General features: G+C 49.5%; 2 protein-coding genes and 1 long non-coding RNA gene across 10 annotated transcripts in view; 2 read left to right on the top strand and 1 right to left on the bottom strand.

The window, feature by feature from the left end:
- The window catches only part of LOC118507126 (G protein-activated inward rectifier potassium channel 3), a 66,786-nt gene that overhangs the window by 19,847 nt on the left and 29,842 nt on the right, over positions 1 to 17,097 (top strand). The window contains exon 1 of one of the 3 annotated variants that reach the window (XM_036045135.1): positions 7,135 to 7,511. The exons of 1 other annotated variant lie outside the window; for it this stretch is intronic. In XM_036045135.1, coding sequence (XP_035901028.1) covers positions 7,486 to 7,511 — 26 coding nt within the window. In that variant the 5' untranslated portion in view covers positions 7,135 to 7,485. Of the gene's footprint in view, positions 1 to 7,134; positions 7,512 to 7,999; positions 9,282 to 17,097 lie in introns of those variants that run through there. One more of the 3 variants, XM_036045134.1, reaches the window with a different exon arrangement.
- LOC118507130 (serine/threonine-protein phosphatase 2B catalytic subunit 3-like) overlaps positions 1 to 17,097 on the bottom strand; it is a 49,241-nt gene that overhangs the window by 8,086 nt on the left and 24,058 nt on the right. Inside the window, exons 1-2 of one of the 6 annotated variants that reach the window (XM_036045149.1) lie at positions 2,238 to 2,545; positions 1,882 to 2,046 (exon numbers count right to left, since the gene is read on the bottom strand). The exons of 3 other annotated variants lie outside the window; for them this stretch is intronic. The gene's annotated coding sequence lies outside the window, so the exon portion shown is untranslated. Of the gene's footprint in view, positions 1 to 1,870; positions 2,047 to 2,237; positions 2,546 to 17,097 lie in introns of those variants that run through there. 2 more of the 6 variants (XM_036045151.1, XM_036045154.1) reach the window with 2 other exon arrangements.
- Positions 3,691 to 5,523, top strand: LOC118507138. The gene is made up of 3 exons (XR_004905601.1): positions 3,691 to 4,848; positions 4,930 to 5,055; positions 5,131 to 5,523. It is a non-coding gene; the product is annotated as an uncharacterized LOC118507138 (long non-coding RNA).

Raw genomic sequence — 17,097 nt, 5'->3', positions numbered from 1 at the left:
TTCATGTTTGTGGATTAAATCCAAGAGGCGAACATCGTTTGGATCGTTGGGGAATGGCCATGGAAAGCGCATAAAATACTGCATCAGCAATTACCCATCAAGGATGAAGTAACGAGTTTCTTATGCCAACTTTGAGTGCCGAAAAATGGCTACCAACGGATAATTAGCCGGTCACGCGAATATGTGACTTTGTCATACAACGGCACGGGCATGGAGCAACGAGCAAACACCTGGCCAACTGTGGTGTGTGGCGATTCTTTGGCTCTCGATCCGTCCGTTGCCTCATCAAGTGTCACATGCAAAACCACATTAATCGCAAAACGACACAGCGCGCTGCCCGCTGCCCGTCCGGCACTGCTTGGCGATGGAAAAATATAGTGCAAAGACAACAGGAGGTCCCCACAGGTTGTGGCCTGCCGACACCGAATGAGTAACCTCTAATACCGCTCCTACTCCAACGGTCGTCCTCCGCCGCCGCCGTTGAGCGTTGTTTGTGCGTGGATTTTTTGGCGCGTGCTCCTTCACTTGGAGCAGCGATGGTGGCAGGCAGCACCGACGATCCGCGGCCATTGGAAAGGAAGCATTGTGGGGAGTAGTGACGTGAGGTGAGCGAGCGACCGCCAAGCGGGCATCGTAACGTCGTATTTTTGGCATGATTGTTTAGTTGGCTGTCAAATGCGAATATCTACGGCCGGTGGGTGAGCCGATGTTGTTAGCACGAAACGAAAAACCCAAGTGTCGGGGACGGGGCGGGTGGCTTGGGTGAGAGAGGGCGCAAAGATTGATGGATGGAAAATGGAGACCGGTGTAAACGGGGTGGATGGCGCGAGGGTGCGCGTTGAGGGTGAATAAAATATGGTCGAACGATGCTTTGCCTTGCTACCATTACTGCTGCTGCGGCTTCTGCTGCTGGTCGTATTGTGGACCAAAGTAGGCAGGAGAACCCAACACGGCACACGAACGGCGCACGGCACGCCGCTGTCAATGTCGTTTAGGTTCCGCTTTCAATCAACCGTTACCGTACGATTCCGCACGCCATGGCGGGCACTCACGGGAGTTTTCTTTTCTTCCTGCGCGGGAGAAGCTCTTGAGGTTGGGGGCGCGCGCTCGCGGCAGTTGTCATATGTTTTTATTTTGTCAAAAGTACCAACGGACAAAAAAGAAGTGTCCGCACTACAACTTGTGCGCTAATTCTCTTTTCGCAGTCGTGATGGGGGATTAATGATCTGCGAGCGAGCCGAGTGGCTAGCGTTCGTTAGTAGTGGTAGTCGCATTTGGAAGTACTCGAAGTGTCTGTAGTCTGTATGGAAGTACTGTGCATACAGGCACCATCAAAATGGACGTTTTGGTGTGCTGCAACTAGACCAATCGTGTGCAAAACATGTGTTTTTGTATTGTGTGCTAGAATGTTGGATTATTTAGACACCGCTAAATACCTCGAAATCGCACTTCGCTGCCCATTATAAAGAGTGTATCCTGACCTCGGTCAAGTCGCAGTCGTCCGCGCAGTACAACATTGCGGCAAATTATCTGCTTGGCTCACACACTTCACAGTCCGAGGGCGTCGGACGCAAAAGGGCGGCCAGAGGGAAAAATAAAAATAAGCCTGCTGTGAAGCCGCTCTGTGAACCGTTCTCGAGGGCCATGACACGATCGCAATGAACGGCACGGGTATCGGCGGTGCGAAGGGCAGACACAGACACGACGATCGGAGCCGGCAAGACAGGTCCACCTCGCATACTACTACTACCGGCAACAGGTGGCACACTGTGGACGAGCACGACGGGGCCCGGCGAGATGCCGAAGAAGACGGCACGAAGCGGAGGTACCCTAGTGATGGTAGTGAATTGTCACCAATGTAAATATGCACCTCAAACGCACCTTCTTGGGGACAGTCGGGTTGAAGTACACACGACACAACGACGATGATGATGATGGTGATGATGGCGATGGCGGTGTTCGATGCGACGAACAAGCGAAGGATGCCACACGCGAGCACACAAACAGTTGCACAAATACTCGCGCACGTGCTTGCCGATGGCCGCTCTGAAGACGGTGGCGATGGCGATGGACGACGACGCGAAAACGGACGATAAAATCCAAATACGGTTAATATAAAAACCAGGGGTGGCCGAGAAAGTACGGTGCGCGAGGTGGGGATTTCTCGGTCCGGGAGCCTCGTAGCCTTTTAGCGCGGTGTTACGGTGTAGTAAAGCAAGGCAATCAAACAAACGTACCCCAAATAAAAAACAAAAAAATCCAACAAACTTAAAACGATACTAAAACTTGAACTAGACGTTTAACACCACGGACAAACAGACGCATTAAAACAATGGTAACCGAAACTTCAAGTGCAGGAATAAAACGAGAAAGTAACGTGGTAAAAGACGACAAACGCGCTTAACAAACACCACCCGGGAGGCCTACTAGCAGCTACGGTACACTACGGGAGAATAACTGTCTCGTGAATCGCGATGCGCGAGTAGATGGAGCTATCGCGCTGGCCTTTCGCGTTGGACGGATGTTGAGTGCGAGAGCGAGATTGCGTTTGGGAACGCAGCACTTCGGCGAGAGATCGCTTCAAACGTCCCGCGAGCAGCCGCGAGCAGTGCGTGAGAGATCAGTTAGGAGGCGCGAGAGAGATGGAGCAAGAGAGACACAAGCCGGGTTGGTGAGCTTTTTTATTAGGATTAGGATTGATAAAGTAAAGGTTGGATACTAGGGATGTTACTGTGTAAGTAAATGTATTTGCTCACGATTTGTCATATATCAAAAATTGTTTGTCAAAATACTTTTCCCGTCTGAAGATGAGATGAAATCAAGAGAGAGAGAGAGAGAGATAGAAAGAGAGCGAGAGAAAGTGTCATAAAGATCCGTCTCACTGTGCAGACTCTCACGCACACCTTACATGCTCCCCATGGCCCCGCGTGGCCCGGACCTCTCCCTCCCCCCCTCCCCAATGGCCTGAATACGGGCGATGATCGTACCGTTGCAGCGTGTGCGTGATTTGGCGTTTAATTATTCGGCGCTGTGCGAGTCCCACTTAGCTACATAGCCCCAGCGAAACGATACTCACGCGACCGATCGGGGTTGATCGATTGCTGGTGACGTACAGGGGACCCTACACCAGACTGCAGGGGCGAAGGGTTTTGGGTATTATGTCTTTGCCGTTTAATCTAGGGCGCTGTGGAACGGACAGCAAGGAATTGCGCGAGTCGATTGTTCGCGGGGTGTCAATTATTCCATCACCGACCAACGAGACTTGGTCGTGCGACGAGTGACACTCCGACACGAGTGACGAGGATCAATGAACACGCGAAGACACGATTGATTCGGTAAGATGCTGCTCAGAAGATTATTAAATCGTACTTCACACCACACCACGCCAATCGATCCAAACTCGCCCTTTCGGCACCGCCACCAGTTCTGTGTCCAAAAACGGCGACGCGGGTTCTGGTTGTGTGTTGTTTGCGAACGGATTGCGGACGCGCGGTTCGCCGAGCGCGTCGTCGAAGAATCCGTACATATGCTGCCCAGCGAGCGGGTTGTGTCGATGGCATCGGTGAATTAGATTTTAATGAAGTAATTAATTCGTCATGGTGTTCGGGCGGTGCCGATCGACGCGCTGGGTGTGCAGGGAAAGGGGGGGCAATAATAGAAGACCGATTTTGCCGGGCTGGGCCAGTTTTGTGGCCGGTCGTGGCCCGAGAGCACACACAGATCTAAAATTAAATCTGCCCACTAGCAGGCCGGCAGCATTATGTGCACCGCTGGCCTCCTCTACGCCGGCAGATCGTCACTTCATCATTTAGCGTATCGTGTCCTTCGGTTGGCCTACGCCGCCCCACCACAAGAAAATGGTCTCCGTGTGTGGCGAAGGGAACTGCAGCGGATAAAAACAACCGAAATTGATGTGTCAAAAACACACCGAAATGTGTTACATTGAGAATTGGCATGATAAACGTTTCGATCTCACGACTTGAGACGTTCTCTGTGTGTGTGTGTGTGTGTGTGTGTGTGTGTGTGTGTGATGGTGAGGAAGGGCTGACGATATAATTATTTACACGATCTACGAGATCGTATTTATGTAACACATTTAGCACGATGATATTATTTGCACATAATTCCAAACTTCAATTTATATGCTGGCAAAAAGGTAAACAAGACCCTTCGAGACACGCTGCAAGTTCCGGCACTTGCTGCGTCCTCTTTTGCTGGTGTGTAGGTGGGTAGTTAAAGGCCTCCTGCCCTACAAGCCTCGGCGCGAATTAGATAAACCCATAGGCGGTGCTGCTCCACACAGCTGGAAATTGTAACAAAATGTTCATTATTTTACGACTGCTTTACTTCACGGTAAATAATGTGTGTCATTAGCGGGCCAGCCACTTGGGTGGGTGAGTGGGTGGGCAGAAGAATGTTTACAATACACGGCGCGACACCCTGTGTCACAGCCTCTGTAAACATGGCGCGCGAGCGCGTGAATGGGAAGACGCAGCAGCCATCTTCCGCCATCTTCTCGTGTTCCTAGGTTCCACTAGCGTCGCTACTGTCTTGACCGAATCGACCGAAAAACGAGTTCGGAAAAGCAAACGTTTGCCCCGGCTGGGTAAGGTGTCCCAAAACGGTGTGTCGCTTGGCACCACCAACCATCTCCAGTGCGGTGGTGTTGTTCCCGCGCAATGTCGCTACCGGTGTTGGTGCCGTTTAAAGGAAAATTACTACACTAATTATATGCCTGCCCTGGCCGCCGAGGGACGGTGGAGCGTAGTCTGTGGGCCTGATAACAAGATAATTTTGTAACCACTTTTCACCGTTCGCGACCGCCCGCGTGGCGTGGCGAGTGGCTGGGTTTGTTTCCATTACTTACGACCGGTGATGTTTATGTGTTCTCTAAATAGTTTCTTGTTCTTGTCTTTCCCTCTCTTCCAGGTAAGACGCAACCGAACGGTGTGTTTGTTGACATAATTTGTGGAATGTACATAGATCCGTGGACAATTAATTGGTTTCCGAGTCAATTTGGGGGGCGGAAGTCATCGTTGGAGGTGAATCGTGAAGGTAAGGGTGATGATGAATGTAAATCTTCTGCTTCGTTTTACGGAGAATCGCAAATAGGAGGATGGTTTGTTGCAGAGTTTACGGGAAACATGACCGACCGACCGAACGTGTGTGTGTGGGTGTGTGTGTTGACTCAACGGATTCTGTGGGGCAGAGCAGATGATTCGAAGGCATTTCCGGGGTTTAAATAAATGTATCATTAATGTGGTACACCACCACTAATGAAATCGCATCACACAGAGCTCTGTACGTGGTTGCTGTAGAACGAAACCTCTTCCTCTTGTCGTAGTATTTCTTGGAAGATATCGTAGTTTGCGAAGCGGGAAAAAAGCATCCCCATCCGTAGCAAATAAATTGAAGCCATTTTATAGAACGACGCTCGCGAGCAAAGAATCCCGCTTTCCCGATAAGTGGTTCAGAATCGCAGATGCTTTGGTGCAGTGAATTATGGAATTAATTAAAACTTTTCACCCCACCGAGACTAGAGGAGTGTCACCCGTTTGCTGACCTCCATCCGTGTCGTAATTCGCCCAGAAGTTCTTGGCGTTGTTGGCTGGATTTTGGGAAGAAAGTTTATGCCGTACGACTGGACGAGCGAGGACACAGCAAATTGATAGCAGTTGTCCGTGTCCTGTGCTCCTTGCGTGTGCGTTCGATTAGTTGTTTAGGTTTATTGGGATGGTTTGAATAGGTCCGCTAATTGGACTTCTCGTTCTAAAACGAGTTTCGCTTTACGATTGTTTAATTGATGTCCAACAGTACTTGGACATGGGTCCTCGAGGTTCTTCATATCATTTCTGAGCTTTACTGGGTGTTTAGTGAACTATTGCTAAACAAATTAAACACGACACGCACAAATTTTGTCGAGCGAAGTAAAAAATCCTGTGTGTCAAGTCACTTGTACAACGGCAGTACATCAAGCCAAGTCCTCTCTAACAGACTTGAAACATTCAAACAATTCTGGCGAAAACCGACTAAAAATGCAAATCGCTAACGAAATCTCCCGACACGTTGATTATTGTTTAAGAGGAAATTCTTTGAGGTCAACTGAGGCTCCGAAAGTGCAGAAGGGTAGAGTGCCCTCTAGCGACTTTCAGCGCCGTTTGTTAATTGCTAGACCCCCGTGTCTCGCGTTCGTGCGGGATGTCCGCCGCTCATTGTTGATTTATGGCAACGCGTCAAAAAACGACAAGCCCACACCACACACGGAACAGACACAAAACACTAGCCGAGCCACATTCCATTTTTTGGGGCGGTGGACCAGGACGGCCACCGAAGGCACGAATATAGCGGAAGTTGATATTTTATTCATGAAAGCCCGTGTCATCAACGGGCGGGAAGAGCGAGCACGTTTCAAAGCACGGATGAAACAGGACAAAAGGCAAGCTCGTCCTCCGGTTCCCGTGCTGCTCACCCGCGCCATTTCCTGGCCCGCTCATCCCTTCATCCGGTTCAGCGGAAGGCTCAACTATAATCGATAGCTGCCGGGAATGGGGCTGGAGATGGGCGCCGTCCGCACCCGCTCGCTTCGCCCTGTGTGCTTTTATAATTGACGGATCACACCACTACTGGCACGAAGAGTGAAAAGTGCTCGCAGCACACAGGAAAGCACCTGTTTGATGGGCCGTTTCTATAGAATACGGAATACGTACACTCGGCTCGTTCGTATCTTGGGCTCTCGCAGCGCTAAAAAGCCTGTCAGGTTAGTTGCCTCTCTTCGCCGAACCATCGAGGAATCTGTCAGCAGCAGCATCAGCAGCAGTGGAGGCCCCGAAATTATGTCAGAATTGTTATGATTCCGGGATGAGAAGCGAAGACGCGTGTTCTTCGGCCTGATGCCCGGGGACCTCGTGAATTTCGCGGTACGCAACGCTCGCGCCCGTACGCCGCGAATGTGCATGTACTAAAATATTCAGCGATTTAATTTTCCACGCTAGGCTCGGTGCGGTGGTGCCGCAGGACGGCGTGGGCAACGCACGCAGGCACGCACACACTTTCTGGGATGATTTCACTCGTATCGGTGTGTGCGTGCGTGTGTGAGGTATTCATCGTACGGGGGGGAAGCGTTAGCATGCGTGTAGTGTGTAGGATCGCGCTACAAACCCACCTGCTACAGACGCAAAACCTCGCCTTGTGCTTCTTCTGCACTGAGCGACCCACGGCAGAGTGTATACAGAGATTGAATATTGATAGCTCAATTATTGAGGTCGGTGCTCGGGCCGGGCACACCGGTAGTGGTGACAACCGTGTTTTGAGTGCCGCTAGGGTCTACGCAGCCGCTCGCTATCACGATCCGTCAGTGCGGCCTAATAACCGATTCTTGAAGTGAGTGAAAACAAAAAACGACCAAACCAGGCGGCAAGGTGCAGCAGCAGCGGCGTCAGCAGCGCAACGGACGGGAATTTCGGTGCAGCGGACTACAACAGCAGCATGAAGGGCACCTGGTTCAGTGTAAGGTGAGCGATGGTTGGTTAGGATGATGTTTTAATTTTAACGGGTGACGCCATCAACCCTCAAGAGAGTTGAATTTTGCAGCATTCAAGCACACACCCAGAACACCGCAACACACATACAGCTGGGCCACAGGAATATCCGCAACAACGAAAAACTACAACAATGCGACCATAGAGAGTCGCAGCTGCAAGTGCGGACAGAGCAGCTATATGTTATTTTTATCGCACAATTAAAAATACCCACCCACACACACACACACACACACACACACAAATACCTTTAATTTGCGCTTCCTTTCGCTTTAGCAGTATTCGTTATCATGGGTTGTAATGCGCAGCAAGCAGCAAAAAAAAACGTTTTCCCCAAAAACCTCAAATTGAGTTAGTCAGTAGTGATGAAGCTTAGCCACTAGCAGGGAAGGGTATAGGTATTGGAAGCAAAATTTTTACGGCTTGTTTTTCGGGATAAATCACCGAACAATGCTCTACTTCGCAACCAGCATAAACAACAGCATCCTTCGAAAGACACAAATTGACACTTGGTCAGGTCGTCCGTTTGGAGGCAAAACAACAATACCGCTGTCGCAGCAGCTATTGATCGGCAGCTGCTTGGGACACTTAGCCGTACGGTCATTTTGGATTCTACCTTCGGTGGGCTAAGGTTGATCGTGCCGTGCTGATCAACTCATCCGCAGTGTCAAAACAAGCGGTGTCTGTGTGCTTGCGTGGTAACGCTTTGTTTTGAATCTCCGCCCGTTTGACGTTTCCATCTGTCAACTCGATCGGCGCGTGTGTGTGTGTGTATGAGTGAACTTAGCCACTCACTGGTGTGTTTAGTAGATCAAATGTCAACGCGTGGTGTACTGTTTGCAAAAGACGATCCAGTTTTTCGGCTGGACTATGTGGACTTTAGTGGTGGGTTGATTGGAACATAATCTACCAGGAACGGGAAGCCGTGTCCTGTGGTGGTGGTGTGTATTGGAATGTTAAGTGTCTTAGTGCGTGTTGCTAATCGATCACCGGGGACCAATTGGAAGATACGATGCTTGTTATTTCGGTCTCGAGTCGAGTCCCGAGCGCAATCGAAAATTGAAAGTGACAACTTCATTAGCCGGAAGGTGGTATCACATTCTCACACCTGTATGCTAACGGCGAGCGTTCGGGAGGAGCTATCGGGTGTGTAAACCGACACTCTGAACAGTGATTTCTTGATGGCAGAAACGGTGGAAAAAATGTAACCACCAGCCACCAGAGTTTCCCACCGTACAGTACAATCATTTCTTTTAAAGATGTTGTGCTGCTCTTATTATTTGCCAAGCGGATGAGCATTTAAAGTTTACCGCCCAGGTGCGGTCTCAGGTACGCACAGGCGGCCGACGGAACAACCCGGAATGTGTATTTAAAATTTTGTGCACGTGTGCAAGTGAATGGGAGATATTTACGACGGCAGGAGAAATAAAAGCATAAAAGATCCGGTCGACACGTGTCCGAATCTGGTGCGCGCGTTCAAAGACTTGCCTTTTGCAAAGCGAACCGTGAATAGTGTATCTGTTGATGCTGGTCCTGATCGTGGTGGTGGGTACGGGAAGATTTATTTATGTTTGACCAGCTACATCGGTGGTGGACCAAAATCGTTAGCAGCAGCACCGGCAGTGCTATGGCCATGTCTGCGAAGAAGCTGAAACCGTGCCTCAGCCAGATATCGATAGCGATTGACAACGACAAATGGGCAGCATCGTCCACGGAACCGGACTGGCACGAGGAAATGCTCAAGTAGGTGTCTCTGATTTTTCCAATTTTCCCCGTCACCCCAACGGGGTCGGTCGCTCGACCTTCGGGGCCTTTATTAGCCACCACCGGTTGGCCTGGCAAGAATTACAGGTTGTTTACTTTTTTTCCCTGCTGTCGCCCTTGCCGACCATCTTTGTGGGATTTGTGGCGAGCAGGGCACAGCTGCGGTGGGATGCGAATGATGGAACGATTTTCCCGCGACTCGCGAAGATACTTTTCAGTATTTCGGTGTGTTGGTGTGTGTGTGTCATTGCCGAATCTCTACAACATGTAGCGCGCGCACGGTTTGGCGGTTTTTTCTCATTCATCTTCTGTCGCTTCCTTGCCTTTGATGAGTGCTGATGATGGACCGAAGTGGGAATAACAGCAGCGTGAGGGATTCGTGAGGGTGATAACGACAAGGTAAGACGCGCAACTAGACGGTAGGCGTTTTTACCGATTGTCGGTCGACTCTGGCCGATCGTGCAGTTCGAGTAAACGGACGTGAATTGTAATTGACACCCTTTGGTCGATGAGGACATGGGAGGAGGAGGAAGAGCTGGACGGATGGGAGGTTCGCGACACCGTGACCGTATTGTCGTGCCGCGAAAGAAGCCACAGATGCTGTGTGGGGCTGTTGATAATAGTACAACCCGGGGTGAGTCATTGCGCGGTACGGTTCGGGGGATTATTTTTAACTTTTGGCTACTTCAGCGGGTCGCGTAGAAATACGACAGAAAAAGAAGAACAAGAAGCAGAAGAAGAAGAAGAAGCTCAAAATGGTGGCAACAATGAAAAACGGCGCACCAAACGTCGATCGGCGAAGGCGAAGTAATGTGCCAAGCGAAGGAGCAGCCAAGCAAAGCACAATCATCGCCAGGCAAACACATTGCAAATCAAACAGATGTGTGTCTCGGTTTGGCGGAGGCCAAGAAGCCTGTCCTTGTGTTTTCTTTGGGGTGTGGGAGTGGGACGTCGTTTATTTGCGTTCTTTTTCTTGCAGCTTCGTGTTCTGTGCGTCCCCGTGCGAAAAGAATGTTTGATTTTTTTCTTCGCAGTTTTCTAAGCAAATCTGCCGCCTGTGTCGTGATGTATGGACTCTGTGCGTTAGGACCATCGCTTCTAGTAGCGCTATGCAGTGAATTAATAATTGCAGTCATGTTTTTATCTTTAGCTACAGGTATTACAAGGCCTGTTATTAGGTTCGTACAAGCACTCGTAATTATTCGAACGGAGAACGACTACAACACAAGCCTACGGTTCGTATCCGAAGGTCAAACTTTGATAATAATTTCCGGGAAGCTTTGCTGTTCGCCATTCGCGCCAAGACTTAACGATTCCCAACGGGCCCAACGGGAGAAAGGACTCCTCGGTACTGTACCGAACCATTGCCCAAAAAAGCGATAAAAAACAAGATTCCGGAAAAAGCAGGTGTGCTTTAGGCATCCCATCCCGCTGTGTACGAAGGAAGCGACGGCTTACTGCTGCTTGCTGACGAACGGCCATTCTTCATGGTGCGATTGCGTGACGAAGATCGGTAACGCGCTCGCGCTCTCATGTAGGTGTGTATGTGTTGGGAATGATAAGAGTGTCCGATTCAGGCGCACGCTTCATATAACAAAAATGGTGCGCTCATTATCGGCTGCGAACGATCGCAATCGGGGTGTATAGCGAAAGGAAGGCAGAACCGATCGGAAGACGCGCCGAACAGGTTTTGTGAGCGCTTCGCATTGTTTCGCATGTTTTCTTCCTATCGTCCTCGGTTCTCTGAACCTGGAGCTCCGGGTTCCGGAGTAATTACTGTAATGAAAATGGCAGATACACGCTATCGCGGGCAACTCGTCACTTATCCACTCTATCGGGCACATACGTTAGCCTGTGAGCTTAATTCCGCCTAAAAACGGAAGCTTCATGGGAGGGCAAAAAAAAAAAGGTTGACTAAAGATTAGGTTGGTTTGGTTGGTGTTGCAAGAGTCATGGCTTCCGCTCATGCTGGGGACTTGTGGTGGGCTTTACTATCGTCCTCGGATTTTAGCGGATTGACCCACATTCGCGTAGCGCAAAGTACGTATAATATCCTTCCACTCAATAGGCGACTGTGTGTGAGTGTGTGTTTTTATGGCCCCAGCTTTCTGAAAAAAGGGTTTCGATGCGCATATTTGTTCACATTCATCCGGCTTCTTCTCGATCGCATTTGCCCACTCCACCCTCCCTCCACTGGCTTCCTCCAATACGCTCTCTGCACCCACGGCTCGTTAATGTCATGCAGAACGCTTTTAAGCTCCGCTTTTTAGGATATTGCTCTCGAAAATCCTTTCGCATGTCATCTTTTCAAGGCACTACGATGTGGCTTGGGCTGATTTTGCACTGCATCTTTGTAGCGCGCATATGGGTGGGCTTCACAACACTGTCGCAAGGGTTAAAGCTCACTCGGGGGAAAGCTATACGGACGGACGGTTGGTCGGTTGGTTCTTCTAGCCGCTGCTCGTTGGCCGTCGGGGAGGGAGTTTTCCTACAAACCAAACGATAAGAGAGAACAATGTTCTGCAACCGAACCGTAACAGAAGAATATGCCGTCGGCACTGACCGTGGCACGGGATAATGTTTTTCCAGACTCGAGTCTTGTAGCCGGAGCCGAGCCGAGTCTTGTTTTAGCTATTTATTTTTTACTCTAGGCAATTTGGACTCGTGTACTGACGGGGCGTATATATGTGGGCGTAGGACACACCGAACACTCGAAATGCACATAACCGCATGTTGGAAAATCATCGTTTCGTGGGTGGTAAATGCGTACGAAACATGTATGAACTGTGGCGGCAATAGAGGAGGGTAAGAGAATAAAACAAAAAAACACACACGACGCTTGTTTCATCCATAAAGATGTTTTAGTTGTGTCCCGGTATCCGTTTGTGTTTTGCAGGCCTCAGAACACTAACCCAGAACGGTTCAGTAAGTGTTTTGTTCCGCTTTTTTCCTTTGCGCTCGTGTGGCGAATGGTCACCCAAAACGCTGAATCGTGAAAGGTTTCGCCCGTAGATTAGGTTCATTTTTCATCCCGCTCCCGGGAAAAGAGCAAACGTCCGTAAACGAGATGAGCAGCGCCGAGATGGAGGCGCCTGGTCGTTGGTCGTGAGCAAATGGAGACGCCTAGCCAGCGGTGGAAAATAAAAATATTCCGGTCCCATCCATTTTGTCTGGGCGAGCATGGTGAGCTGTGTGGTACGGTACGGCATACGTTTGATTGCGATACATTCATGATAATTAACCAATTGATGGGTACCATCACACCGAAGGCACCCGTAGCAGCAGCAGCAGCAGAAACAGACCTGGCCGGAACACGAATGGCAGCCACGTGCCCGTCGTGTTGATTCGTCGTCGTCGTCGTCGTCGTTGTCGGTTGTGTTCGAGTTGATGGTAGATTAATTTTCTTTTGCAATCGCGCCTTACTCGAACAGGGGCGGTGAGACGTGCCCGGGAATTGGGTGACTCGTGGAATCGTGGGAAGTCAAACAAAAAGTTCCGAAGAAAGTGTCACCGTGAACGCGGTGCGAGCGAGCAATGCGGGCAATAAAACATTCAACATGACTGTCGGCTGTCCAATCGGGTGATTGAGGGTGCCGTTTTTGCCCTGGTGCCTGTGCGGATACTACCGGATACCGAGCATGGAACGCGAAACCTCTCCGGACCGAACGCAGGGGTGTTCTGGTTATGCGTCAATTTCCGCCTTTCAGTCCAGTTTGGATGCGGTCGGGAGCGTCTTCTTGGCTGTGTGTGACACGAACGTGCGTAGACTGGCCAAGCAGTTGTGTATCGCCGTTGTCCTTCAATCTTCTTGGGTGGTGCTGCTGCCAAAAGCGACAGCTAGAAGCAATAAAATATCGGACAACGTGATAGAAAAGGGGTTACCCGCTGACTGACGGACCCCATAGTGAATTGATTTGTAAAGGAAATATTTATCCAGACAGGTCCTTTTTATTTCGCCTGCCGGTTCGGTGCACGTTTTGCACGCGTGGGACATTTAATCAGCCATTTTGGGTCCACCGGAAGCGGACGATGTGGCCACACCCTTTGGTTTCGATAGGCAATCTCCTGAAGTTCCTGAGCTGTTCCAGGGCAAGATAGCGGGAGGGAGTGAGCGAGCGAGCGGGAAAGTTTTCGCCTTCGATCGTGCTGAGCCTCGTTTGTTAAATTATTTCAAGCAACTGTGCTGAGGTTCGCTTAGCTTTTTTTTCCCCCATTTATGTTAACTACTCGTAACCCACCCCCTTGGCAGACAAACGAAATGGCTTTGAATACCAATGGAGTTGCGCGAAGCACAATCAAGCCTTGCAGATGGAAATCAGCTCGGCAAAGTCGATGTGTTTTGCCTTGTACCGCTACAGTTTCTTTTTTCGTTTCGTCCGTTTGTTAGCTTTATGCATTTGATTTGTTTTGATTACCCGGCGAGTTTTACTGTTGTTCAGCAAGATGGAAGCAATCGGAGTGCGCGCGCGTTATAGACGCTGGAAAGTTTGGAGTTGTGTTATTTTATAGTGGGTTGTGAAGTGAATATTTGCATAAACTCGGTCGTTTTCTCGTCTCGCGCTGTGGAGTAGCGAGCCGGGGCTGAGGTCGCTAGTAGCGGGAGGATAATGTCAGAGCATAAAATAATCGGAAGAAGACCAAGAGGCGGGAAAACGTAAAGCGAACCGTGTTGTCCGCGTAACCGCCCGAACCGTTCCCATTCACCCGAAGGGCGAGGACTTGTCCAAGTTTGTCTCTATTTTATGTGGCTTAAAAATGGGTTGGTTTTATTCCGCACTTCTTGGAAAACTCGTCCAGGACGCGCTTTGGTGACATTTATTCGACAACAACTCACGGAACGGGGCGGACCGGAGCCTACACACGCTTGCTACTTGGGGTGACCCTGATTTGGGAGTTTGGGGGAAATTTATGAAGCCATCACGATGGCCTCGCTTCGCATTGCCTTTTGTTGAAATTGAGGTTAAGTTAAGCCTCTTTCTTATCTCTGTTCTATCTTTTTACCCGGTGGGCTAGCGTCGGTGGTGGTGAGCATTCGCTTTTTGCGGACGAAACAACGGACTCAGCAATGGTTGGAATGGGAAAGTTTTTATCCGATCAAGCATTAGCGAAATAGATTTCAGCTAGGGTAATTGGGATAATACTGGGATTAGACTATTATGCCGGTGTTTTTTTTTTTGTTACTTTTGCCAAGCTCAAACAATGATGGATAGGTTCAGCTAAAGTTGACAGAAAGATTGGCCATTATCTGCACGACATTTCGGTGTATAATTCTATTTCAGATTAAAATAAATTGTTTGCTAAAAAAAGTCACCTGGCGCGTAGAGAGTCGCGGCTATCGCTAGCGTAAACTATCTCACACACATACACATACCAAGCAGCGGTTCGTGACTTGGATCGATCATGCCACTAGCGAAAGCGCCGGGATAAAGTGTGAATTTTCAAAGATGATGAAGTTGAGATAAGATTTTCTAGAGTTTTACCCACAAAACGCGTTGAAGTTCGCGTTTTCTTAAGCTCCTTGCTTGCTTTGTTTTTCTCTTCCGATATCCATGGAAGTGGTGCTGAATTCTGCATTGAGCGGTAAACGAACGAACGAAGAAAAACAAAAATCTACCAACAAACAGTCAGGAAAAGCAGTTCGAGCAGTACTTCCTCCTTTGCCGGTTTCTTCTGTTGCCCCCCGACGGCAGAAGCTGTTACGATGATGTAGGTCGTAAGTCGTGTCCCGGAAAGATTCCATCAAAAACGACTGATCGAGGGGGGGACCGAGGCAGAGTGGGCAAACCCGGGGTGGGAACTCTTTGTGGAAAAATGTTGAGAGTTTTTGATTCACTTGCGTTTTGTTCTAAAGGCAGCGCTGGTGTGTTCCTACACACTTCCCCTTACCGCTGTGTGATAGATTGTGTGTATGATTATTTTATCGGCACGCTGGCTTGAAGTTGAAGATGACGAGAAGAGTTCTCAGTTGGTTGGTGGATTGGGGGAGGGGGGGGGGAGCAAGAGGAGGTGGCTGGAGGTCTGAGGGAAGGAGAAAACTCGATCGATACAAAACATCATCCGCCATGCTTTCACAGGCAGCTGAGCATCTGCTTCCTTCCGGGTGGCGAACGAACGAAAGGCTTTTTGGAGGGCTTTGACGAATAAAGCCCGGGTCCGCTCCCGCTCATGCTCCACTTTCTCCCGCCACAGTCACAGTGGAATTCTAGGCAAATTACCTCTCGGTTGACTTACGAAATCGAGGGATTTCTCTGAATGTGGGTTCTGGCGTTCTGGATAGGATGCGAACGATGTTTGTCCCCGGAGGGTGAGTTTTGAGAATGTTCCGAAATTCCTAAATTTGACAAGTGATAAGCCGTGAAGCGCTGGATGCTACGCTAAACGGTACGGCTAAAGAAGCTAAAACGCGTTTACAATATAATGGATATTAAACCCCGGGTAGCTTTGTGCAGCCGTGTACTGATGGTGAATATGACAAGTTGGCAACACTGGTCGTGATGTTCGTCAGCTACGAAAAGAGAAACAAAAAATCGAGACGGGTGTTTGCGTGAGTTTAGTAGGTGCGGATAAATCATTCAGCATCGAAACGAGTCTTGAATGATAATAAAAAAAAGTCCATTCACCTTTCCATTCACCAGCTATCTCCGTCAGGTCTTTTGTTCTCTGGCGTTGAGCTTTGCTTGCTTCAGGGCAACGGCGCCAGATTATAAAGCAATTTACCGTTTAGGTAGTAGAAGAAGCGACCAGCGACGGCCACCCGAGGGTGTGTGTTGTTTCGGGTGTGTTTATTTTACGCTGAAAGACAGCCGAAATTAATGTAATTTGGCCGGGCGCACAATAAAAGGTGGTCGGCAAGTCTAACCCCAATCCACGGGTCCTGCCATCATGTGAAGCGGGAACAATTTTCACAGGGTCGTGCAGAAGACTCTCTTCGTGTTAAACGGTTGTCACCGTAGCACCTTCTGTCTCTCTCTTTCTCTCTCGTTCGCTGGCTCTCACGCATATTATCGCACTTTCCGATCTTAAGACATTTTGCTTTACATTTTTGTTTCCGGCTCGGCAAAGAAATGAATGAGCAATTCTTGGACCTGGGGTCGTGGAGTTTTTCCGGGGCAGGAGGATTTTCCCATCCCAGATAGTATCTCATAAACATACAAGCAAGCCGAACGGGCTTCAACAAAAAGGTGGATTTTGGTTCCCGAGAGCGAAGATCCGTCGATCCGCCAGAATCCGTGCCGTCGTCTGCCGTGAGTTGTGCTCTGGCGACCTTTTCCTTTTCGCTTTTTTGGAAGGAGCAAAGATTTCCTACGGACCCGAAGTCAATCCAAACGTCATCAAAGGCAAGGGGCAGAGGTCTCGGTGTGGAGAAGGTGGAGCGGGCGAGTGCAGAGATAGGTTTATGGTTTGTGTATAATTAATTATTAAAAGCAAACATATCTGTGGACCCGATTCCGAGGCACCCGTGGCATATTTCGATCGGATCGGGTGTGTTTGTTGAACGGGTGGAAAAGCAGGAGGGGGTTGGTGGGAAGACATTAGACAAGGCAGGTGTGTGCGTGTTGCCGGTTTGGTGGCATCCGTACTGTCACAACGTGCCGGGGTTTTTCGCATTTTCCGAAGATGTTTTATTATTCTCCCCGTTTGTGGGGGGTGTGGAATTTGGCAGCCAAATGAGAAGGGGAAAAAGGAGAAGGAGGATGTTTTCCGATGAGTGTGTGGCCTTCCGACTTTCTAACTTTTGTTGACAAGGTTTCGGAACTGGGATGAAGCAGTTTACGGAGCAGTTTTCCAAGAAACA

Source organism: Anopheles stephensi, chromosome 2 (genome assembly GCF_013141755.1).
Source record: "Anopheles stephensi strain Indian chromosome 2, UCI_ANSTEP_V1.0, whole genome shotgun sequence".
NCBI lineage: Eukaryota > Metazoa > Arthropoda > Insecta > Diptera > Culicidae > Anopheles > Anopheles stephensi.
This window is presented reverse-complemented; position numbering and strand designations above follow the sequence as displayed.